Source organism: Elephas maximus, chromosome 23 (genome assembly GCF_024166365.1).
Source record: "Elephas maximus indicus isolate mEleMax1 chromosome 23, mEleMax1 primary haplotype, whole genome shotgun sequence".
Classification (NCBI taxonomy): Eukaryota; Metazoa; Chordata; class Mammalia; order Proboscidea; family Elephantidae; genus Elephas; species Elephas maximus.
This window is the reverse complement of record NC_064841.1, coordinates 60743434-60769125: the sequence shown is the minus strand read 5'-3', so window position 1 is coordinate 60769125 and position 25692 is coordinate 60743434. Positions and strand designations below refer to the sequence as shown.

The window sequence follows — 25692 nt, the reverse complement described above, 5'->3', positions numbered from 1 at the left end:
CAAAGATGGTCATTGTTAACAATGGAGTTGTTGTTGTGGTTGTTGGGTGTCGTTGAGTCAATTCTAACTCTTAGTGACCCCATGTGACAGAGTAGAACTGCTCCATAGGGTTTCCTAGGCTGTAATCTTTACAGGAGCAGGTCGACAGGTCTTTCTCCCTCGGAACCGCTGGGTGGGTTGAAACTACCAACCTTTCAGTTAACAGCTGAGCGCTTAACCATTGCCCCACCAGGGCTCCTGGTTAACACGTGACAAATGACAAAGGGAAAGAAGAAATTCAAAGGTGTACTGAACTAAGCTCTTCCATTTCATTTGGGAATGACATTATATTATATACTAGCTTCTAGGTCTTTTTTGCTATGCCACTTTGTGAATATATGCTTATGTTTTTCTATAGTTAAGATCATGAGTCTAATGTTTTATTTCCATGTACCTCCCTCTCTCCATAAGTTCACATCTCTCATGATAAAAGTAGACACTTAATAGCTACACATATACGGTGTTAACTATCTGCCAAGCCTCGTTTTAAATGCTTTTCATGTCTTAGCTCATGTAGTCTTCATAATAACTGTTAAAATTCCCACAATGTTAAATTTATGTAAGAACTCATAGGCATTAGTTCTTGCAGTTCATGAATTTAGGGACATCTGGTCTGAATACAGAAACCCTAGTGGCGTAGTGATTAAGAGCTACGGCTGCTAACCAAAAGGTCGGCAGCTTGAATCTGCTAGGCTCTCCGTAGAAACTCCATGGGGCAGTTCCACTCTGTCCTATAGGGTTCCAATGCGTCAGAATCGACTCGACGGCAACGGGTTCGGTTCTGTTTGGTTTGGTCTGAATACAAGAACGGCACAAATCTGAAGGGATTTTGTCAGCTCTGACACACAGGAGAAAGGAAGCTATGCTGGGCAAATTTCAGGTTGGCTGGCGGGCATTTTCTTCCCTTATATGGGGTTAAGGGGGAAATTTAAACTAGGTTAAACTGAGCAGGCAAGTCCAGGTGGGCTAGTTTAAATTTCCACTTCTGGGAGAGCAAATTGATTGACTTGGGCTTTGGCTCCTGGAAAGGTTAGGCACTTAAAAGAAACAGAAATTTAGGTTTCAGTTTGCTGATGTGGGGCTCAGCACAAGTGACCCCATTTTGGGCATAGTATTTTTTTTTTATTATAGTCAGGTTAAGAAGCTCTGGTGGCACAATGGTTAAGGCACTCAGCTGCTAACCCAGAGGTCGGTGGTTCGAACTCAACAGCCACTCTGCGGGAGAAAGATGTGCCATTTTGCTCCCATAAAAGATTGGCAGGCTTGAAAACCCTATAGGGCAGTTTGTTTTACTCTGTCCTATTATAGGGTTGCCGTGAGTCAGAATCGACTTTACAGCAATAGTTCGGTTTGGTTTTTGGATATAGTCGCTAGAGGAGCCTTGGTGGCACAGTGGTTAAGGCGATTGACTGCTAACCAAAAGGATGGTGATAGGAAACCACCAGTGGCTCCAGGGAAGAAAGATGTGGCAGTCTGCTTCCTGGAGATTTACAGCCTTCGAAACCCTAAGGGGTTGCTGTGAGTGTGAATGGACTTGACAGCAGTAGGTTTAGTTTTTTTGTTTTTATTCTTTTAATAGGGTTGCTATGAGTCAGGATCGACCTGATGGCAACCATTATGAGTCAGAATAGACTGAAGGCAGTGGGTTTGTTTGTTTTTTGGATAGTAAGGTTAAGGAGCCCTGGTAGTATAGTGATTAAGCCCTGGGCTGCTAACTGGAAGGTCGCTGGCCATTTGAGCCCACCAGCTGCTCCACAGGAGAAAGATGTGGCAGTCTGCTTCCATAAAGATTACAGCCTGGGAAACCCTGTGGGGCAGTTCTACTCTGTCCTGTAGGGTCACTGTGAGTCAGAATTGACTTGATGGCAACGGGTTTGGTTTTTGGCTTATAGTCAGGTTAACATCACCCTTTGAGGTAGATTTTACAGATGAGGCACAGAGGGTAAAATGATTTGTCTGGGTCACCCAGGGAGTAAGGGGCAGAGCCAGGAGCCTCACCCAGATGGTGAAGAGTGCACTCTTACCACCATGATGGGTTGCCCCCTGACTCCAAGCATCATAGTTACTCTCCCTTGGAAATCACCCCCTTCTCGGAATTTCTCTAACACCATACCTTATGACATGGCACTTAACTTTCCCTCCTGAACATGTGAAAATCAGCCTTTGAGTCTCTGAAAAACAGTTACTAGCCATAGCCCTTCCTGTGGGAGGCGCTACCTCAAGAAAAGGAAGCCAGGGATGCAGCCCTGAGTGTGGTTGAGGGCAAGAGCTTAGATTGGAGGTCAGGAGAGGCTGGCCTCCAGGTCTGCTCTGCTCACATCTAATTGTGTGAACTTACCCAGTTCAGTTCACCTGTTTGGGCTCTTTTTTCCTCATCTGCAAAATGGCAGTGCTGCATAGCTGTTCATTATTGAATGTACTTTAGACAGAGATGAATATGAGACATTTCCTCTCCTAGGGGTTCACCATTCACTGTGTAACCAGAGAAATAAACTGTCAGTTATAGTTCAGGGTTGCAAGTGTTGTAATGGAAGAATGCTGGGAGAGCCCACAGGCGGGGCTGGGGTGGAGAAGGAGGCAGGAAGGAAGGGTCTGGCAAGGCTTCCCAGAGGAAGAATAGGAATTACCCAGCTGCCAAGGGGATATGAGCCTCTGTCCCACGCCATTGGGTGCCAAACTATCCCATCTTCAGCAGGCAATGCCATACTCTTTAAGACCTTTTCCAGACCTCTTTGTACATGCTTGTATAAAAAAAAAAAAAAAACATTGCCATTAGGTCAATTCTGACTCAGTAGAACTGCCTCATAGGGTTTCCAAGGGACACCTGGTGGATTTGAACTGCCTACCTTTTGCTTGGAGCCCTCGTGGTGTAGTGGCTAAAAGCTCAGCTGCTAACCAAAAGGTCAGCAGTTCAAAATCACTAGCTGCTCCTTGGAAACCCTGTAGGACAGTTCTACTGTGTCCTGTAGGGTCGCTATAAGTCAGAACTGATTCAGCTGCACTTAACAACAAAAACCTTTTGCTTGGCAGCCATAGCTCTTAACCACTATGCCACAGAGTTTCCATGCTTGCATATGCTTTCCTTGTACTAGATAAGTAGTGCATACTAAAGAAACAGACCTAATGTGCATATGAAATAAATGCAGTCTTCAACCCTGCTTCTCTAGCCTCTCCGGTGTCCACCCCTAGGAAATGTCTAGAAAACCTTTAAGTCCTGCTTCTGTCATTCAAATGGTGATCCTCCTTCCAACCTAACCTGCAGCACCTGTGCTCCAGAGGGAGTGGACTTTCCCTATTGCTCCTGCCCCCTTTGACTTCTTACAAAGACTCGGGAGGGAGCTTCCTGAGGCACTTAGCATAGCTGTGGCAAGACGTTTATGCAGAATATTCTCCCTTCTCTATGACTTTTCCCCACAGTGTCATGACTGCTTACTAGGGCACCAGGGCAGTCCGTTTAGAAAACCAAGACCCCAATGAGGAATTAGGCTTTTTTTGAGAAGGCTTCTCTTTCTGGGCAGAAACACAGAAGACTGAATTCAGAGAGAACAAATGTGAATTTAAGTATTACATTAAGGGGAGGACATGGTGACTGTAGCAGCACCCATATTACCTCACCAGCTACAGTGTTTGTTGTTGTTGTTCGGCACCAGTCGATTCCAACTCATAGCGACCACATGTGACAGAGTAGAACTGCCCCATAGGGTTTTCTAGGCTGTAATCTTTACGGGAACAGATTGCCAGGTCTTTCCTCAAGGAGCGCTGGTGGGTTCGAATCACTGACCTTTCAGTAGGCAGTTGACCACTTAACCACTGTGCTACCTATATTTCACTCATTTGCATTTTTTTTCTCATTTTCTCCTCGTTCAGATACAGGTAGACCTTTCGTAGAGATGCACAGTGACATACCTGACATCATCAACATGACGGAAGGACAGGAGATCGTCATTCCCTGCCGGGTCACCTCACCGAATATCACCGTGACTTTAACAAAGGTAGAGTGGAACCATGAGAGCCTCAGAATATTTTCACCTCAGAAGGACCCTAATGAATGTTTCATCATTTCCTCCCTCTTGAACCTTTGGGTTTCTCAGTGGACTTCTCTGCAGCATCTGTTCACTGCACTGGATGAGAGCTATCAGTTATACCCACGCATGTTTTTAAGTGGGATGAAACAATAACGTCTTCAGAAGCTCCAGTGAAGACACATGAAGATGACCTGGCTGTCCTAGTGGGAAAAAATTGCTAATTGGTCTCTCTCTTGAGTGTCAGGCCAGTTTATGACGAAGATTCCAGAGGCCACAGAGATAGGGGCTGGCCCACTAGAACTCTGACATGACTAGGCCCGTCCTAGGTGGGTGCAGCGTGTCGCCAAAGGTGACGGAAATCTCCTCACAACAAATTTACATCTTGCTATATTCAGAGGAAACTAAAAAACCAGTTACAACACATTGGGTTTTTTTTTCAATCTGCCATACTTTCATTTTTGATGAAAGAAAAGAATGTTTTCTCAAACTGTTAGTGAAACAATATTCCCACAGTGCTAATATGATTTTCTTCAAGCATTTTTTTTTTTTTTAATTTCAGTTTCCACCTGATACTCTGATCCCTGATGGGAAAAGAATAATCTGGGACAGTAGGAAGGGTTTTATAATCTCCAATGCAACATACAAAGAAATAGGGCTTCTGATCTGTGAAACGAGAGTCAACGGACGTTTGTATCAGACAAGCTATCTAACATACCGGCAGAGTAAGTGATATTCTCAAGGCGTGAACGTAAGCCAAAATTGTCTGTGGTTTATCTACTTTGTGAAACCCTAATTTTAAAAAATGTATCTCTTACCCTTGCAGGCAATATAATCAAAGATGTCCAAATCAGCACACCAAGTCCAGTCAAATTATTTAGAGGCCGTACTCTCACCCTCAACTGTACTGCTACCACTGCCTTAAACACGAGAGTTCAGATAACCTGGAGTTACCCTGGTGACGTGAGTGACCTATTTTTCTATTTCTTCTGTAAAACAGTATTTATTTTTAGTAAGTGAAATCCCACTAGGTTTGGGGGAAAAAAAGGTACTTCTCAAAGGGAGGAGTAATACCTGTGTAAGTAGGGTTCCAGAATGTTCTCAGTGTGTTTCATTTAGGGGATCCATGCTCTGGTTTTTGGTGGTGGTTTAGTCATTGAGGAAGCTTTAGGATTTGGTACTTTCCTCTTGGATTTCATGGGTGTGATATGCATAGATCTGGTCTTTTGATGTGTGGGGTTTTTGTTTTGAAGCTTATAGGCTGGTATTTCTATTGCATGATTCTGGGTGGAAAAAGGGATTGTTTCATCCTTGGAAATTGTTCTCTAGGATTTAAAGATGAGAGAGAAAGTTATCACCAAATGCCAGGCAAGGACTGTCTTTTGTGACAACAACACAGAGTTTTCCGGAGGCTGTCTTTGTCAGCACATCCATTTAAGAGACTGGCAGACAGGCAGGCACCTGATTGGAGCGTGTTTGGAAAAGATATTACAGTCCAGCAATTCAGTACCCCATTCGTCAAGTGTCAAAGGAGCAATGCTGTCCTTCAGAAAAATGAGAAGAATGAAGACTGAGTAGGGTTTCCTTATTCAAACTGAACATCCTTGTAAACAATAGTTATTTTAAAAACCTGTAGATGGGGAATCTCTGATAAACTGTGAGGAGAATTCAGACAGTAGTTCCAGCCCCTGTTTCTTGTGTGTCAGTATGATTTATTGTGGCATATCCCTCGTACAGTCATTTATTGTATCATTCAGATCTTCCAATCACAAAGTCAACTTATGATTCAATTAGGTATAAAAGTTGAATTCATCAGCCCCCAAGCCATTGTTTGTTTCATTAACATTTCTTTCAATGGAAATAAAATAGCTTAGCAACAAAAAGGTATAATAGGTGCCCTGTGGTGACACATTAAGGAGTTATCAGTCAGTAACTATTCTCTAGAAAGTGGTGTTGTTTCATGTAAATAAAATGCAATGACTTGTAGCAATATTTCCAGTATTTTGAGAGAAATAAAATATTCTCAATAAATTCCAAGAGGGAAGGCAGCTTTTATCCTGTTAGCCTTACTATTATAAGTAAGAATACTCCTGAATTATTGACTGCCAATAATCTAAAATGGTGCTGTCCAGTAGAATTGTCTGATGGAAATATTCTACACCTGTGCTATCTAATACAGGGACCTCTAGCTATATGTGACTGTGAACACTTGAAATGAGGCTAGTGCATCTGAGGAACTGAATTTTAGATTTTAATTAACTTTAATCAGTGTTAATTTAAATAGCCACATGTGGCTGGTGGCTGCAGGACTGGACGGAACAGTTCTAAAACACAGGATCTGTTGGTTTCCAAGGTAAAAGCAAACACCAATGTTACTCAACCTGGGGGAAAAGAAGGTAGCTCTCAAACGGAGGAGTAATACCTATATAAGTAGAGTTTCAGAAAATTCTTCAATCTGTTTAATTTAGGGGATTGATGCTCTGAGTTTTGGTGGTGGTAATTGACATTTTCTCTCAGGGTACTGCTGAGAATGAAGAAAATGGCCTAATCGTGTGTCTGTTCCCAGAGGGCAATAAAAGGATAGGTGGGTAGACGTTTACTAAACATGGCCCAGAGGAGAACTAAGTCTAAGACCCAAAGATCAGTTCTGGACAGCTTCTGAAATCTTTTTTTCCATGCCCCCTTATGGGAAGGACTGAGAGGAAGAGATAGCATATTATGGGTTATAAAATGTAATGCCTAAAAAGAAAAGAAAAAGGAAGGAATAACTAAAGGGTAAGGTAATGTGATCTCATATCTCAAAACGGGAGAAGGTCATTGTGGCCAGTCCAGATTGATGAGCCTCCAGGTCTTCTCTTGGTCTTCCCTGAGGTAAGCGTGGGATGACAACCCCCTCCCCACCTCCAGGAACTTCTAGGTCTTCCCTGAGGTAAACATGGGATGACATCCCCGCCTCCCCAGGAGCCCCTGGGTCTTCTCTTGGTTTCCCCTGAGGTAAACATGGGGTGACAGCTCCCCCCACCCCCAGCCTCTGGGTCTTCTCCTAGTCTTCCTTGAGGTAAACATGGAATGACACTCCACCCAAGTGTTGGCTAAACTTGTTGATGGCTTTGCATGCCTCCAGGTCCATTTACTACGATTTAGCAAAGAATTGGCAAGCACTGCTCAAATAATGAAATAATGCACCTAGAATTACCACACCTCAGTAGGTGTAGGGCTGACTCATTATCTTTTCTTTCATTTCTAGTACGGCAGCAATAGGAAACTCCAATTGTGATTTACTGAGAGAGGCACTGTCATTAAGCCAGATAGTAATAATTATTGTCTGTGTTTGTGTGTGATGTTTATGCCTAGAGTGCACTAGACCTGTACTCCAACTGAGTTCCCAGCCTCCTTTGGCTGGTGTTTATGTCGCATCAGGGACTTCATTGATAGAAGGGCAATTATCCTGCTGATCTCACAAGTTTGTTGTGAGAAAAACGGAGATAGTGTATGTGAAAGTCCATTTGGAGATAATGAAGTGCTAAATAAATACTATGTGTTACATATTTTAAACACATCTAGGCAGAGATGTATTTCCAAACATCTTGCTCTAGTTGGGTTTGATAGGCTTCTTAACATAAAAAGAAGCTGTTGTTAAAATAAGGATTTCAGCAATGATCTGAGAAATGCTATAACTTTAAGCATGAACAATTACTACTTGTACATTTAAGTTATACCATTTCCTTCCTAGATAAATAACAGAGCTTCCATAATTCCACGGATTGGCAAAAGCAATTCGCTTGGCAATGTATTCTACAGTGTTCTTATTATTGACAAAGTGCAGAACAAAGACAAAGGACTTTATACTTGTCATGTAAAGAGTGGACCATCATACCAGTCGGCTAACATCTCGGTGCATGTATATGGTAAGCAATAGTTCACAATTACCAACTCAAGGTGTGCTTTCTCATCATCGTGGATTCTTAAGGTTCTAGAAAACAAGTCAATTTTCTTTGGGCCATGAGTTACAGTGTCTTGAATGAATGGAACTTTGCCATGGTTCCCTCATCCCCTTGCCACAGACTAGAAAGCAAATCACGTTAAGTTCTCTTTAAATTGAGTACTTTTGAATTGGATGGGGAATCTTTTCTTTACAAGTTTTTTGTGGCCAGTAACTCAGATAACAGTATAATTTTGTTTATGAAATTCTTTATTTAGTATAAACAAAACAGAAAAAGATAACTAGTTTTACCCTTATTACCTGGGGAAATTTTTGCAGGTACTGCTACGAATTAGGGAAATCCTGGTGGTGTAGTGGTTAAGTGCTACAGCTGCTAATCAAAAGGCCGGCAGGTCGAAGCCACCAGGCCCTCCATGGAAACTCTATGGGGCGGTTCTACTCTGTCGCATAGGCTAGCTATGGTTCGGAATCCACTCGACAGCAACGGGCTTGTTTACTATGAATTAGAGAAATAAGAACATAGAGTGATAAATTATTATTTAGAATTGATATTATTTTATCTCTAGTTTTACTCTCATGGCATCCTAAAATTGTTGCTTGATATCGGTATGTGAATTCTGTAAACCCCATCGGTGTAGTTGTTGGCTGCCTCAAGGCTCTTCCCGCTCCTGCTGAGGCCACGTGACAGGGTAGAACTGCCCCATAGGGTTTTCTTGGCTGTAATCTTTATGGAAGCAGATTTTCAGGTCTTTTATCCTGAGGAGCCACCAGGCGAGTCTGAACTCCCATCCTTTCCATCGGCAGCCAAGCACTTAATCATCGCGATCCCAGGGCTCCTTATAAACCCCATTCACCAAACCAAACCTGTTGCTGTTGAGTCAATTCCAACTCATAGTGACCCTGTAGGACAGAGCAGAAGTGCCCAATAGGGTTTCCAGGGAGCGGCTGGTAGACTTGAACTGCTGACCTTTTGGTTAGCAGCCAAGCTCTTAACCAGTGGACCGCCAGAGCTCCATAAACCCCATTAGAATCCTTAAAAATCTGAATTATTTCAGTTGTTGGAAGATAAAAAATCACCAAGATGGAGCAATTCCATCAGTTTTCCTTTTGACATTCTCCAGTTGATTTCTGATATCAAATTAGTGGTTTTATGATGTTCACAATAACTTTCCCCCATCTTACATTTGCCAGGTAGATTTTTAGAACTTTCTTTCCACGTTTCTGTTATTATGATACAGCTGTTTAAGATTTTTCGCTTTTTATTGCCCTCCCCTGGTGGTTTTCTTATCTTTATTTTTGAAATTGTGGGTCTGTTGTATTGCCCTGCTGTTGTTTTTATGTCTCTGGGACTTACAACCATTTCATTTTAAAGTATTTCACCAGCTAGGGTGCTTTTTTAAGTTACTTTAATCATTGATCAACATTTGGGCTTATTGACAGGCTCTATCACAATTTGTGTTCATTGGTTGCGTCCTCCCTAAATGAGACAGTGAGGTTTTGTTTTATTTTGTTACTGGTTTTTTTTGTTTGTTTTTTTGACATAAATATGGGGTTTTTTTTCTAATGTATTTATCGTGTCACTTCTTTCAAAGATAAAGCGTTCATCACTGTGAAACATCGAAAACAGCAGGTGCTTGAAACTGTAGCCGGCAAGCGCTCTTACCGTCTGTCCATGAAAGTGAAGGCGTTTCCCTCGCCAGAAGTTGTATGGTAAGACCACAATCACTTTTTTATCAACTTAAGATATGCTTGTGATAGGAAGATGCAAGACCCCAGTGACCTGACTTCCTGGAAAAATGTATCAAGTTCCCCAGACTGAGAGCTAAGAACTGTATTGATTTCCCGGCAGGGAGGGGTGGAGGCGGGGACCAATGTACTGCAACAGAATGGAGCGAGGGATTAGGGTTTCAGGTCAGCTTGGACTAAATTTGTGCATGTCTCAACCTCCCGATGATGTCAACATCCTTTGAATGGGATGTGTTGGGCAGTGACTAGGACGCATCTTCAGTATGCACCATGCTCTATTAACCCTGAAGAAGTGGCCTCTTGTAATGACGATGCTGGAAATAATTCTTTTATGTACAGCTGGATGGAAAGTTCCAGTCTTGTTTTCAAATTAAGCAAACATTCATAGAGACAAGATCTATTCAGTTGCGGGGTGGACGAATGGACCTGCTTGAACTCTTTTTTTTTTTTTTTTTTGGCTCAAAGGGTGCATATTCAGAAACTCTTTAAGCATTTTTTTTTTTTTTAAATACTAGCACAACACCTTGATTTAAAACAATGTAATCTGTTTATAATCTGCAGTCATTTTGTTAAGTCACTTTTGAACACCAATATCTTTGGCTCAAGTCATTACGTTTTTAACAAAGGGTATAGTCCAAAGCTGATTAGGAAAACAACCCATACAGCATAGAAGGGGTGCCGTTTTAGAATCTCCGCAACCAGAGTTCATTTTTCTTTCAACATCATGAGTGTAGTGTTTAATTGTTTTCTGTTTCCTCAAATAGTTAATTAGGAATTAAAGAGAAAATCAAACTTTCTGCTATACCCTCCCCCCGAGTAGAAAAGAGACTTTTTTTCTTTCTTTTTTTCGCCTTGTGATATCTAAAAAGTTTATTAGTAAATTTCCTATGCCCATTGCCATCCAGTCGATGACAACTCATAGCAACCCTATAGGACAGAGTAGAACTTGGTGGTAACGCGTTTTTTATTTTTTGATTCTATATTTCAAATTAAAAAAAAAAAAAAATTTTTTTTTAAAGTTTATATGTCGTTTGTGAGTTTTGTGTTTTAACTGTTCTTCCTCAGGGGAAGAAAATCTTGATAGTCTTGATTTCAGTATAACTTATGAAAGGGCCAACTGGTGTGACCATTTATATAACTAATAAGAACTCCACATGAGATCACAATGGGAAGGTCTATTTTTACTTTATCTGGAGAAGTGATCTGGTCGATCTGTCTTACAATGGCCCTTGTATTGCTGATGGAGTCTCATGGAAAACTGAAAAATATCCTGGGTGGAATCAGACATGGTGCTTCTGGGTTAACACTTAACTCACAATGGCAGCTGTGGGTGCACTTAAAAAATAATAAAAAAAAAAAATTGTTGCTGTCGAGTTGATTTCAACTCAAAATGACCTTGTAGGGCAGAGCAGAACTGCCCTATATAGACCTGCCAGACTGCTCCCTGGAAGCGAGGGGGATGAGACCCCACCTTACATATTTTTGACATGTTATTAGGAGGGACCAGTCCCTGGAGAAGGACATCATGCTTGGTAAAGTAGAGGGTCAGCGAAAAAGAGGAAGACCCTCAGTGAAATGGATTGACATGGTGGTTGCAACCATGGCTTCAAGCATAGCGACAGTTGTGAGGATGGCGCAGGACTGGGCAGTATTTTGTTCAGCTGTTGTACACAGGGTCACAGTGACTTGGAACTGACTCAGCGGCACCTAACAACAACAGAACTGCCCCATAGGGTTTCCAAGGACCTACTGGTGAATTTGAACTGCTGACCTTTTGGTGCTTTTAACCACCACAGCACCAGGGCTCACTTTTCTTTCTTTCCTCAGCTTACTTCTTCCCCTTTGCCAATAAATACGAAGCTGTCCCCAGCCGAAAATCATACCTGCCTGTACGGAAAAGTTTGTGCTTAAACTCCTTAAACCAACATTGAGAGTCAGGTAGTTTGAGACATAAAAACTTGATCTCACAACAAACCTCAGTGGCAGGGTTAGCAAAGTGGTATCTGAGAGGCAGTAAGTACCAAGTGACTCACTGATGATTCTCTTCACCAAAGGTTAAAAGACGGGTTGCCTGCCACAGAGAAATCGGCCCGCTATCTGGTTCATGGCTATTCATTGATAATCAAAGATGTGACAGCAGAGGACGCAGGAGATTATACCATCATGCTGGGCATAAAGCAGTCCAGACTGTTTAAAAATCTCACCACCACTCTAACTGTAAATGGTAAGTTTACTGTTTGTGCTTTCTTCTGGTTCCAGTAGGGGGGAAGTGAATGAAAATTTGTACATTTAAAAGCCAGTGTAACAACATTAAAGACAACAATTTTTGCCAAATAATAGACAAACACATAAACAATAACACCTCAGAGGAACCCTACTCTTTAGAACAATCAGTTGTACGAGATTGAAAAGGCATTATCTGCCCCCAAAGCAAAGATGAGAAGTCAGAAAGGGGTAGAAAATCAGGACAAAAGGAAATGGGAAACCCAGGGCAGAAATGGGGAGAATGCTGGCACATTGTAGAAACATTTTATGTACAAACTATCAAATGGGAAGCTAATTTGCTCTGTAAACTTTGACCTAATGTGCAATAAAAAGAAAAAAAAAAAATTTTTTTTTTAAATAAATAAAATACTGATTTATTAATTCAGTTCTTTTCATTTAAGTATATCACAGCAGTAATAGAAAGATCATGCTAACTCTTTATCTTGATGTAGTGAAAACAAAATACAAAGTTAACTTTGCCTTGTTTAGGAATTTCATGTGATAACCTGACCTCAAATGCATTACTCTGTCTGAGAGACACAAGTAAAAACCAGCCCCAGAAAATGATGTGAATACTTCACTTTGTAAAACAAATGACTCACCCTTACTTACAAGAACACTTTTTGAAGTGTCCTGCAGAACCCCACACACATTAAAAAAAAATCTAATTTAATATTTACTTTAGCTCTGTGAGGTTCCAGCCTTGATGGTGCAGTGGCTAAGCACTCAGCTGCTTACCAGAAGGCTGGTGGATTGAACCCATCAGCCATTCCGCGGAAGAAAGAGGTGGCAGTCTGCTTCTGTAAAGATCTACAGCATTGGAAACTCTATGGGGCAGTTCTACTCTGTCCTACGAGTTAGAATCAACTGAACAGCGATGGGTTTGGTTTTAGTTCTGTAAGGTACATAGGAGCCTTTTTACTATCTCAGTCTCACGTATAAGAAAACTAAGGTCTAACCCTTTGAAAGCAATGGCATCCAAACCTTATTTGGCTGCCATTGAGAAAGACAACACAATTCTTTGTGATTGTTCTAAAAACCACTTATACTTCTACCATAACGATTTCCCGTTCACTTGTTACCTTCCATAGGCAGCGTTTTTTTTTTAAACGTTGCAATCATAGCGTACATACCATGGAATTGAATTTTTAATGTTCTTGTAAAACACTCCTACTTTTTTTTGTTTGTTTTATATTGGTATTTTCTTGACAAATATGAGGAGCTATTTGGTGTTTGTTAATGTGTTTACTTCCCTGACATCAGAACCATTGAGAATGTGGTCCTTCATGCCCGTGAGGAGGTTACTCGAACAGCTCTTGACTTCTGTCCTGTTCTTCATCTCCTTTCCAGTGAAGCCCCAGATTTATGAAAAGGCCTTGTCATCGTTTCCAGACCTGACTCTCTACCCCCTGGGCGGCAGACAGATCCTGACTTGCACGATTTATGGTGTCCCACAGCCTACGATCAAGTGGTTCTGGCAGCCCTGTCACCATAATCGCTCCAGTGCAAGGTAGGGATGACTTGTTTCTTGATGAACTTTTAGATATTTTCTGGCACCTGGGATCAGAATCCTTTACTGGACAGAGAGATAGTGGGCAGCTTATTTATTTCTGATGGGTGGTATATTTGGGGCAAAGGCTTCGCCCGCCTTGGGAAGAGGTAGATAACAGCCACACTTCTTCCTTACTGTTACCTACCACGGACTCAGCACTCATAATTTCTCTCTTCCATGTGCACTTTTAGGAGCACAGGCACAGAATTGAGGTTGCCCTGTGATCCACGTTTTGGACTTTGTTGGACGCGGGACTAGATCTTCCAAACGCTGGTTATCAACACTGTTCATACTTTTGGGCTTTGCTCGTGCTCTTCCGCTGTCTGAAATGCACTTCCACTGGTTTTCTGCCTTCTTCATCCTGCAGGGCTCAGCTCTCAGGTCACCTTCTCTGTGAACCCTGACTGCCTCCCTCATACTCCTCTCTGTCCTCAGTGTGAAGAGCAGTGCTTGGCTCATCCAGTCATGGAATTGCTAGTTGTGCACGTGGTGGCCTTTCACTCCAGGCTCTGTGCTGATTGAGAGCGCCTGTGTTCCTTCAGGGCCTCGCACAGTGTCTGGCGCCCAGTAGATGCTCCATGTGTCTCTGATGAATGAACTGAGTGGATGAATACGTTTCTAGCCTCTGTTGGTTCTGCAGCGTTTCCTCACATCCTGTGGATGACTAAGCCCTATTTGTTTTGTTTTTCCTTTTTGTTTAGTCTAGAGGGATGATACTAGTGATAGCCCATGGGAGCTCACTTGAGGAACAGAAATAGAATTGATAGGTGCAAAAATAAGACAATGTTGAGACAACTCGAGAATTTTCATTATGCCAAAATAGTTTCTTTATTGCTCTTCACTCTGCTCTCAGAGTGTGTAGGGTGGTTGCTGTTAAAACACACACACATAGACATGTATGCACACAGACACACACACACAGTCCCATATACACACATAGAGTCTCCAACCTACCCACACATGCACACATACATACAGAGACTGACACACACACACTCACATACAGACACATAGACACACACACAGACTCACACCCATCCACGTACACACGCAGAGACACACACACATATACACACACATGCAGAGACACGCACCCACCCACTCACACACACATACACATGCAGAGACTCACAGTGACCCACCCCCACACACACAAACCCAAAAAAAACCTAGCTTGATTAAAAAATAAACAAGACATAACTCTAGCATAAACATAGCCAAGTGGCTATTATTTGGCTTCCTAGATTTCTCCTGCAGTCCCAGCTCTTCTTCCTCTTGTGTTCTGATCTTTTGTTCGGGACTGTTTTACTCTGAAAGGGGGAAGATACTGGTGAGTTAAGGAATTCCTGAAAAGTAGCAGTTTCCACACACCTCTAATTTCTCATTTGAGTGTCATCTTCTAAAATAGAAACGTGGTTACATGTCTTGAATATCTTCTACCTTTGTGACTATTTAACCCAAAACAGAGTAGATCTGCTGAGATTTCTCATTGTATTGCTAATTTGGAGTAAAATCCGTATTTGTGGGTCCATCCCTTTAAGGTTTTGACGATCGTGCTAGCCTAACATACAAACAAATTTAAAGGAATTAAATAATGAAGCTGTTAGATTTGGATTAAAATGCAGAATTGAGTTCTCACAGAACAATATAGCCTTTTATGGATATTTTAAAATTTTGTTTTGACAATATCAAATCTAAACTTCCAGTTCTATTTAGGATTAGCATTAGCTACCATATGTTGGAAAAGAACAATTATAGCGTTACTTACCATATGTTGGAAAAGACCATAATGTTACAAAGTCAGGTGTGAATATTGCTAGTAAAGTAAGGTGTGGAGAATGAGGCAAGCTGAGGTGACTGCTCCGTAAACATTAGCTCTCTTTGTGGCATATGGAAACCCTGGTGGCACAGTGGTTAAGAGTTTGGCGGCTAACCAAAAAGGTCGGCAGTTCGAATCCACCAGCTGCTCCTTGGAAACCCGTGGGGCAGTTCTACTGTGTCCTACAGAGTCACTATGAGTTGGAATCCACTCTGTGGCAATGGGTCTTGTGGCATATGGGATCCTTTTACCATATTATGGAATAAGCTCACCGATGCAGCAAAGATGTCTGATTGCTTGTGAAAGCCTCTCAGGACTCAAGAGTAATTACTGCCTTAAATGTTAAATACAAGTTTGTCGTTTGAATTATTCCCTGACAGTGCCGTTCACTCACTTACCATCTCAAGACAGACGAGAAAAGGAAGCTTTAACTGTTTCCATGATAATTCATTTTTGTATATGTTGTTGCATGAAATTATCCACTGAAAGCGTGCATCTCCACAGCAGTTCTCGTTCTTCCGGTCAGCAGATAAGGCTGATTTGCCCTCCCTCGTGTCAGGCCCAGCTTGGGTGCATGATAGTTAAATCAGTGCCTTTAAGTTAGTAGCATTTCTGAAAGATATATAGGGCCCTTCTTCACTCTTTAGGGAATAAATAGAGTAACCCATGAACTATTTCACCTTGTCAGGGGAATAAAAGCTAACATTTACGTATAAACGAAGTCCTCTTTAATTACTAAATTTTTTTAAATGAAAGTTTTTATACAGGTATGTTTTTATACACGTAGATGAATAGATTCACTCGGCAGTTCAAACCCAACAGCTCTCCACGGGAGAAGGATGCGGCAGTCTGCTTCCGTAAAGATTTTACAGCCTTGGAAACCCTATGGGGCAGTTCTTCTCTGTCCTGTAGGGTTGTTATGAGTCTGAGCCCACTCAGCAATAGGTTTTAACATTTGAATAAGGGATGTTCTATCACACAGATTTTTAAAATCTTACTATTTTGAGTTATATAGTAACATCTGCAAAGTGGTATGTATGTATGGTCACGAAAACTGAATGATTAAGAGAGACACGTTAAATTACTCTTAATATGTAGAATAATCCATGTTATTTAAATTTTAGGCTCTAGTTAAAGGACACAGTTAAATATTGACAAAACCAAAGCATTACTTTAGTTTCGAGTGTGGAATGTGTGTTTTTAAGTAACTCAAAATTATTAATTGATTTAACATTGCTAGCTGGTTAATGTATCTCAGTTAATACAGAGAGATGTAAATTCTGCCATTTCCTGGAGCCTACAAAATATGGAGATATATTTCTTAACTATCACAGCTATTGCATAACTGTTTCGTATTTATGGATATTAAGAGCCTTATGTAAATTTCCCAGAAATGTCTTCCTTTTTTTTTTTCAAATGTGGTAAGATACTTCAGACGAGCTGTGCTTTGACTGAATGACATTGTGGTTTTTGTTTTTTCTAGAATTTGTTCTTATAAAATATTAGGAATAAAAGAGAGTAGGTGGGGACACAGGTGGTTATTTTAAAATTCACGTAACTAATGAGCTGAGAAGAAATACAACAGAATCTTTCCCCTTTTCTCTGCAGATTTGAGTGGTAAAGTGGTCGTGGGATTAGGATATTTCTTTTGAGTACTTGATAATATTAAAATAAGTAATCCATATTGAATGAGGTGGAATTTTGGGTTTTTCTCATCCTCGGCAACTGATAAAACCAAACCAATTGCCATCAAGTCAATTCTGACTCATAGAGACCCTGTAGGACAGAGTAGAACCGCCCCATAGGGTTTCCAAGGCTGTAGAACTTCACAGAGGTAGACTGCCACATCTTTCTCCCGTGGAGCGGCTGGCGGGGTCAAATCACCAAACTTTCAGATAGCAGCCGAGCACTTAACCACTGCACCACCAGGGCTCCTTCCAGCAACTGATAGGGACTTCTAAATAGATATTTATAAACTTGCTGTATGTTAGCCGGGGTGTAAACCTGGGGAGCACCCATAAGGGTATTAAGCTTATGATACTTAGCACGTGTCTATAGTTTACATAAAATGAAAATAATTATACACACCTCATACAAAGAATATGAGGATTGAATGAAGTACTTAGAAAAAGTACCAAATGCCAGAGAAATGCAAGAGTGTAATTGTTACTAATCGACTCAGTGGCAATTGGTTTGGTTTTGGCTTTTGTCACTGAAGGAGCTCTGGTGGCCTAGTGGTTAAGTGCTTAGCTGCTAACCAGAAGGTCAGTGGTGTGAACCCACCAGCTGCGCAATGGAAGAAAGATGTGGCAGTCTGCTTCCATAAGGATTACAGCCTTGGAAACCCTGTGGGCAGTTCTGCTTTGTCCTGTAGGGTCACTGTGAGTCAGAATTGACTTGACAGCAGTGGGTTTGGTTTTTTTAAATTGTTACAAGCATTGGAGTAAACTTCTCTAAAAAAGGGCCGAGAACTTTTTAAGAACTCGAAAGAAAATTTCTGCCTGTTATAGAGCTAATTTCACAACAGTGAGAAATTTTACCAAACGTTTCTGAGAAATGAACCAAAATTGGGCATTTGAAAGTAAAATGCAATGTTGCTGTGCTTTAGAAATAGAAATTTAGTGGGTTTGTGGGGCTGGGGGAAGGGGAAAGGCTGTAGAATTGAGGAAAATAATTTATCATATTTCAGAGGATCAAGAAGTAAGGAAATACAGAAGAATTGGGCAAACCCAAAAGGAAGGATTAAAGAAAACGGTGTCATGGGGAAATAAAGCGACTTTCCCAGTTTGTGGCCTATCCGTTCATTTGTTTCCCATCATGGGAGGAAGTAACTGTAACCTGGGGGCAGGCTGTGACTGGAGTGGGGCAGAGTGGGCATGTGGGAGGGCTGATTCCTGCTCAACCAGTCCACGTGAGATGTCTAGAATTCTCCATCCCGCCTGCCTTTGGAAGAACCGAGTAAGACTACTAAACTTCCCATGCTAAGAGCTACTCTGGATCTCCTAGTCATTGATGAGTTTGGTCACAATGCTCAGACAATCCCATGTTGAACAACTCCATAGGAGTTTCTTGGCTCTAATCTTTACAGAAGCAGATGGCCGGGTCTTTCCCTCAAGGAACTTCTGGGTGGGTTCAAACCGACAACATTTTGGTTAGCAGCCAAGTAATTAAATGTTGTGCCACCAAGGCTCCTTTACAGTCTCGTACCAAAACCGGTTGCCATCGAGTTGATTCCAATTCGTAGTTGACCCTGTTGGACAGAGTAGAACTGCCCCACAGGGCTTACAAGGCTGTAATCTTTACAGGGTGCAGATCGGCAGGTCTTTCTCTCAAGGAGAAGCTGGTGGGTTTGAACTGCTGACCTTTGGGTTAGCAGCTGAGTGGTTTAACCACAGTGCCACCAGGGCTCCACAGTCTCATAAAAAATAAAAAAAAAAAAACCCTGCCATCGAGTCAATTCCGACGCACAGTGACCCTATAGGACAGAGTAGAACTGCCCCGTAGAGTTTCCAAGGAGCGCCTGGCGGATTTGAACTGCTAACCTCTTGGTTAAGAGCCATAGCACTTAACCACTATGCCACCAGGGTTTCCACAGTCTCATAGGTGTCAGCAAACACTGTTTAGATAAGGTTGCCCACTGCATGAGGTGAGCGTGTAAAGGGACAATATATGACCGTTCCTTTGGGGAATAAAAGGGATGAATTTGAGGAACCCAGGAGAGGATGGGGAAAGGATCAAAAAAAAAAACAAAGCCATTACTGTCAAGCCGATTCTGACCCATAGTAACCTCGTAGGACAGAGCAGAACTGCCACTTAGGGTTCCCAGGGAGCAGCTGGTGGATTTGAACTGCTGACCTTTTGGTTAGCAGCCTGAGCTCTAAACCACTGCGCTCCCAGGGCTGTCTTGGGATAATATATTGGTACTCAAGATCACCAGTTGTATTTTCTCAGGAAGAAGTTGAAAAACAGCTTTCATTCATGTGCACTCGAATACTTAGGAGACACCCAGGTGACTGACTAGAGAACCGTAATGTCCACATGGGTCTCTGAGTTCACTTCCATCTACTGCCCTACAGACATGAGGGTGGGAGAGTGGGTGAGAGAGGGTAATGCTCGTACTTTCTGATACTCCATAGCATATAATCGGTTTTCAATCTAAATATGCTGTGAACTACCTGTCCATCTCACATATATTTACTAGTCTCCCAAACCTGTTGCCGTGAAGTCAATTCCAACTCACAGAGACCCTATAGGACAGAGTAGAAATGCTCCATAGAGTTTCCAGGGAGCACCTGGTGGATTTGAACTGCCAACTTTTTGTTAGCAGACATAGCTCTTAACCACTACATCACCAGGGTTTCCTACTAGGCACTAGCCGTATACAAAACAAAGATAAACACCATTTGTCTTTAATTGTGTAAAATCAAACATATTTGGTGATTTCTTTTTGGATCTGTACATGTATTTACAGAATCTCTGTTACACAGTCTCAGGGATAGAGACCTGAGAACCAAGGAAATGGGTTCTATTCTTGGCACAGTCCCTGACTTTGGTGTGACATTGGCCAGTTGTTTCCTCTCTCTGGGCTTCAGTTTCCCCTTCTGTAAATGGTAAATCTCCTGTTTCCCCTTTCCTATAAGCCACAACTATTAATGAGTTAAATGAGAAAATTACTTTAAATTACATCTTACAAAAAAGCTTGACATGATGTCTTAGTGGTTGCACATGGCTATCTCCTTTCTCTTTCTTGTAAATTATAAAGCAATTTGACCATTAACTCTAAGCATCTAGGGCCAAACTGATGGAAAAATACAACTTGTGAAGGTCAAAAGGTTATGAGAAAAGTCTGTGAGATGGAATCGACTTAGTAATTAAAAAGTTAATTAAAAAAAAAAATCTATTGCCATCAAGTTGATTCCAACTCATAATGACCCTCTAGGACGGAGTAGAACTGCCCCCACATAGGTTTCCAAGGCTGTAATCTTTATAGAAGCAGATAGATTGTCACTTCTTTCTCCTGCAGAGCAGTTGGTGGGTTCGAACTGCCGACCTTTTGGTTAGCAGAGGGCTTTAACCACTGTGCCGCCAGGGCTCCTCATAAAGTTCATTGTTACCCAGTAAGAAAGACAGTGCAGCAGTCCCTCCACCATACTGTTGTCCACGTTGTCCTCAGTGCGAAACTGGACTACCTTTGCCAGCCTTGTCCAGCCCAAACCAATGAGAGCCTTACTGTGCTTTGCCCAGCTCGCTCTAAATCCTCGCCTGCTTTATTTGGTCTTTTGCCAATGAGCCCCTTCAGGATGCAAAAAAAAAAAAAGTAATTGGATTCTAAGTTCTGGGAAACTTAGAAAAGATTACTCTTCTTCATTGCTTTCTTAGCTAAAATGATGGCTTTTCTAAGAAAAACATAGACGTACACAGAGTTTCAAGGAACCTCTTGCAAAACTCAAAAGTAGGTCAGATCTGGAGTCTAAAATAATGACCTGCTTTGCAAGTTTCATCGAAAATGCTGATCTCTGCCACTCTTGGTAACAACGTGAGCTCCTGTTTCTACACCATCTGGTTTCTGCCCTAGCAGTAAAGGTGCTGGGGTAGAGTCTACAGAAAGCCCGCCACCCCAGTTCTGTGTGTGCTTTGCTCTTTGGGGAAGTTATCTACAAAATAAGGGGCAGACAGAGGCACCTGGGAACGCTGAGAAGGCCTTGCCTAATTGCATTTGTCTATTGTAAACGTCAGCAAATTAGCAGCGAAAGCGAGGCCCAGTTGTTAGGAATGTGGCCAGGAGAGATCATTTGGAGAAAATAGAGTTTTGTCCATCAGTGGGGTCTGTAAAATAAAACAAAAACCAAACAGTCGTTCATGGTAGTTAATTAGAAATGTGCTCAAGGACCCAAATTTAATTGACTACCAGCGTGAATGTCTATTATTTTTTATGCCGTAACAGTTTTATGTCCAGTATTCTATTTTCTATCTACAAAATAAAAGTTCTTACACCTTAAAAATTAAAAAAAGCCGACGTTCCCTGGGGCTAAAAGCAGGTGAGATGACTGAGGAAAGCTGTAATTTAAGAAAACCTCTTCTTTGGAAGTGTGATGATATGCCTCATGTTTTAATATTCATCTCACTCCTCTTTAGATAAATACTGTTTTTATCTGGGTGTCCCTTGACATACAGTGCGTGCAGTGTGCGAATGGGTGGGTAGACTCAAATATGGAGAATCATAGTTTGCCGCAAACAAAACTTTGAATCCAAAGGAGGACTTTAAAGAAGATCACGTCACCAAAGACCACTTTAGGAGGACTTTGAGCTTGAACAAGCAACCTGATAAAACTGGCCGTCTTATATGGTGGGCTTTCATCGTAAGCCAGGAGTGAATGTTCACTTACTAATGAGGAGCTTCGTGCATTCTGTTATATAATTACTGGATGAAGCAGTGCCTGCTGCCCAATGGGAATGTCTGGACAACAGCCCTTATTAATATTTCCTGCAGAGTCCTGAGAACACAGCACAAGTTCACTTGCCAAATGCTTTTTTGCCACTTTTCTGAGCCTCATGGGTTTTTCCTGTCTTTTCCCACTGTTCACAGTGATACAGCGAGTCCAATGGATCATTGTTTCTAATGAATTAACTGTCTCCTGTAATTGCTGTCAAACATTTCATTACGTGTTTTAAATTAAGCCAAAAGGCTGGGTCATAGAAAGTCTATGCTGGATGGTTTTTGTAGGGGTATTTTAGGCAAATTCAGCATAGCTTCCCACAATTGCTACAGCTGTGAACCAAAGGATCGACAGTTCAAATCCACCAGGCGCTCCTTGGAAACTCTGTGGGGCAGTTCTACTCTGTGCTGTAGGGTCACTATGAGTTGGAATCGATGGAGCTGGGTTTTTGGTTTTTCCCAAAATTAGGAATACTAGAAGATAATGACACACAATTTTGGAAGATTCCTTAGGAGGATTGGCACAAACTCTCAAATTTTCTTTGGCCATATTCACAGATTTCCCAAAATTGAATGGGCATTTTCATTACTGAATAATGACATAAACAGAATAAAGCATTTATAAAGCAGGTACCTATGCTTGGAAAACTGTATTTTAAATATATCTGCATTGACTTGGCAGGTTGTTTTTTCCTTTTTTTTTTTTTTTAAGAGCTAGATAGTTTCTTGAAATACTAAATCTAGTCTGGGTTTTTAATGTACCTGCATTGACCTTTTAGGTGAGAAAGCAGAAGCTAGTGGGTTAGAAGATGGGAAGGGAGTGATGGATTAGATTATGGGCCAGTCAGTGCCTTATAATGGGCATCGAGGTACTAGACTTCGTTGGTTCAGACTTCCTCAAGAAGCCTTGTAGGATTTTTTGTCATCTCGAATACCACTATCTACTTAATGATAATAGCTATAAAAGATTTAATCAGTGAGCGCTTTCTGTATGTCAGCAGCTGTGTTTGGTACCCTATAGGACAGAGTAGAACTGCCCCGTAGGGCTTCCAAGGAGCAGCTGGTGGATTTGAACTACCAACCTTTCGGTTAGCAACCATAGCTCTTAATGACTGTGCCACCAGGGCTCCTTTCATACATTATCCATCCCTATCTCTACAATAATTCTATGTAATGGGCATAATTTCCCCTATTATCCCATGAGGAAACCAAAGCCCAGAGTTCTTTCTTGGGTGTTTTCAGATTGTACAAGGAAAGGAAAGGGGCTAACCAGGTTGGCAGTTCAGAAATGGTGTCCCATATGATCCCTCAGAGTGGATCCCTGTGGATTCTCTGAAGCAGGGAGCAGAAGCTCTTGAGTGAATGGGTTTGGGGGAGCACTGGCCTGACTTATTAGTTTGCTCTTGTCAGCAGTGACCCCCATACAGTCCACTTACTGAGTTACCGTTGAGCCAAAGGTGGGAGAAGAAAGCAGTAAGCAGGAATTGGGAGTATTTAACTCAAACTTTACAATTTCTTTGGGAACCAGTGATGATCTACAGCTGGTTCAAACCCCAGTAGGTAACTGCAGATGGAGGTAGACCCTTCGAGGACAGTTTTGGAGGGAAAAAGCATAAACCCCAGTGGGATGAGCAGGTCAGGCGAGTAGCGAGTCAAACAGTTAATATGCCCATTTACTGTGACACTTTTCCCTAATAGATCTTTTGCTCTCTGTGACTTTTCTTATCATGCAGGGGCATTTGGTCTCTTGCAGGGAAGTCTCATGCCCTCATTTATTGCTTGAGATTAAGGGTCTGGATTAGGATTCAGCAAGTACTTAGCCTACAGTGGGCCTCACAAAGCTCTTGGATGTTCAGGCAAAGGAGACACAGGAGGGTAATTAAAGGAGGCAAAGAGGGACAGGTCAAAAGAAAATACAAGAGCATACAGATAATGAATGAATGAAACAGGGACATGTTGTTGTTAGGTGCCATCAAGTTGGCTCCAACTCATAGCAACCCTATGTGTATTAGAACGAAATGTCACTCCAGTCAAATTTCAGCCTCAGCATGTCTTGACGTTGCCATTTAGAATGATTAATCCACATAGAACTAAGGAGTCTTAGAGATAAAAAAGGAGCTTGATTTGTAGATGAGATGCTGAGACTCAAAGATAAATAATAATCTCTAACCTTCACAGGTAGCTAAAAATAGCAAGCCCAGTACTAGACCCAAGTCTCTGATTTCCTGTTTATTGGTCGTCCACCGCAACATTCTATTGAATCACCGTGGGAAGTGCTTATCATGTGGCTGAATGGTCAACATGGTTTCCATGGGTGGTAGATAGTGAGTGCTGCAGTTTAGAGGGAGCACCATAGAGGGGGTGGGATCTGAACCCTGAGGTGGAGGGAAGGTGCTGGAAAGTCAGATGGGAAGGGAGAGGTACCTGGGTGTGACAGAGTGATACGGATGTAGGAATGGGTTTTGCTTGGCTCATAAGATTTGAGTTGAAAAAGAGTAAACCATAGTTGGAGATATAAGTTTGGGTCCAATGTTGAATTTCTTGAATGGAAGCTCAAAAGTTGGGCCACTTCAGTCACTTTCTCTGGCTGCCTAGGTATTCTGCTATCAGTTGGGACAAGCCTGTTCTGTCACTTTGTATAGATTGATGGAATTGTACAAACTCAGTTTTGGTGGTCTTATTCCTGTGGTGTTTTTTCAGTACATGTTATATGCATTAGATATATAGACAGGAGCCCTGGTGGTACGCTGGTTAAGTGCTTGGCTGCGAACCTAAAGGATGACAGTTTGAATCCACCAGCTGCTGTGTGGGAGAAAGATGTGGCAGTCTGCTTGCATAAAGTTTAGAGCCTTGGAACCCTATGGGGCAGTTCTACTCTGTCCTATAAGGTTGCTGTGAGTCAGAATCAACTCAACGGTAAAGGGTTTGGTTTATATAGACAGCAGCTAGCCAATGAAAATACCCCAGAAACTCTGTCCTCGTCTGAAAATCAGGGCCTTAGAACCCAAAAACTTGCATTTTTTTGCTCAGGCTTTTAAAGTGACCCCATTTCCTTAGGTCTTTAATTTCCATTAGCCTTGTCCTCATCATGAAAATTATGTAAGATGATTGCCTGTTGCTACCTTGTGGGGAAATCGTCGTTTGTGAGGATTTCATGAGTAAGTAGAGGAAGACGAAAATGGATATTTAGAGCCAAATAGAATATTATGGTTGGCAGAAGACTGTATGATCTGGGATTGCTATTTTTTATATTATTTATAACTAAAAGCTACGAAGCACTTGAATATGGGATATGCTTGTGCCGGGTGCTTTATACATGTATCATTTAATTCTCACAGAACTTCTATGAGGCAGATAATATTATTATGACGATTTTCCAGATGAGGCACAGAGAGGTCAAGTAACTTGTCAGGAAACCAGCCCTGGCTGATAAGTCAAAGAGACTCTAAGTGACTGACCTCTCACCACATCATCAGCCTGGCAATGGAAAGTACTTCCTTCGTTTGTCACTACCCAGGATTAGGTCTCTAATATCTCCTAAGACAGTAAAATGACTAAGTTTTGGTCCAAAGCTCATAATCTAGAAAGCATATATGCTTTAAGAAACCTGCGTTGTGATATCAAGAGCCAATTGAAAAAAGGTGTCGAGATGCAGAAAGGTAACGTAGTCTAGTGTTTAGGACATGGGCTCTGCAACCTGCATCCTGGTTCTGTGACCTGTGTCTGTCTACCAGCTGTGTGATTCCAGGCAAAATCAGTCGCCTCTCTGAGTCTGGGTGTCCTCACCTGCACAATGGAGATAATAAGACTTACAGCTTAAGGTTGTCTGGAAATTTAATGACATCATATATATGAAGTAGTTAGCCCAGT

The 25692-nt window shown here is 41.8% G+C and overlaps 1 protein-coding gene across 2 annotated transcripts in view; it reads left to right on the top strand.

Moving 5' to 3' along the window:
• The window catches only part of FLT1 (fms related receptor tyrosine kinase 1), a 203428-nt gene that overhangs the window by 51707 nt on the left and 126029 nt on the right, over positions 1-25692 (top strand). For both annotated transcript variants that reach the window (XM_049867471.1, XM_049867470.1), the window contains exons 5-11: positions 3907-4031; positions 4624-4786; positions 4888-5024; positions 7795-7969; positions 9597-9714; positions 11805-11974; positions 13366-13525. In XM_049867471.1, coding sequence (XP_049723428.1) covers positions 3907-4031; positions 4624-4786; positions 4888-5024; positions 7795-7969; positions 9597-9714; positions 11805-11974; positions 13366-13525 — 1048 coding nt within the window. The remainder of the gene's footprint in view (positions 1-3906; positions 4032-4623; positions 4787-4887; positions 5025-7794; positions 7970-9596; positions 9715-11804; positions 11975-13365; positions 13526-25692) is intronic.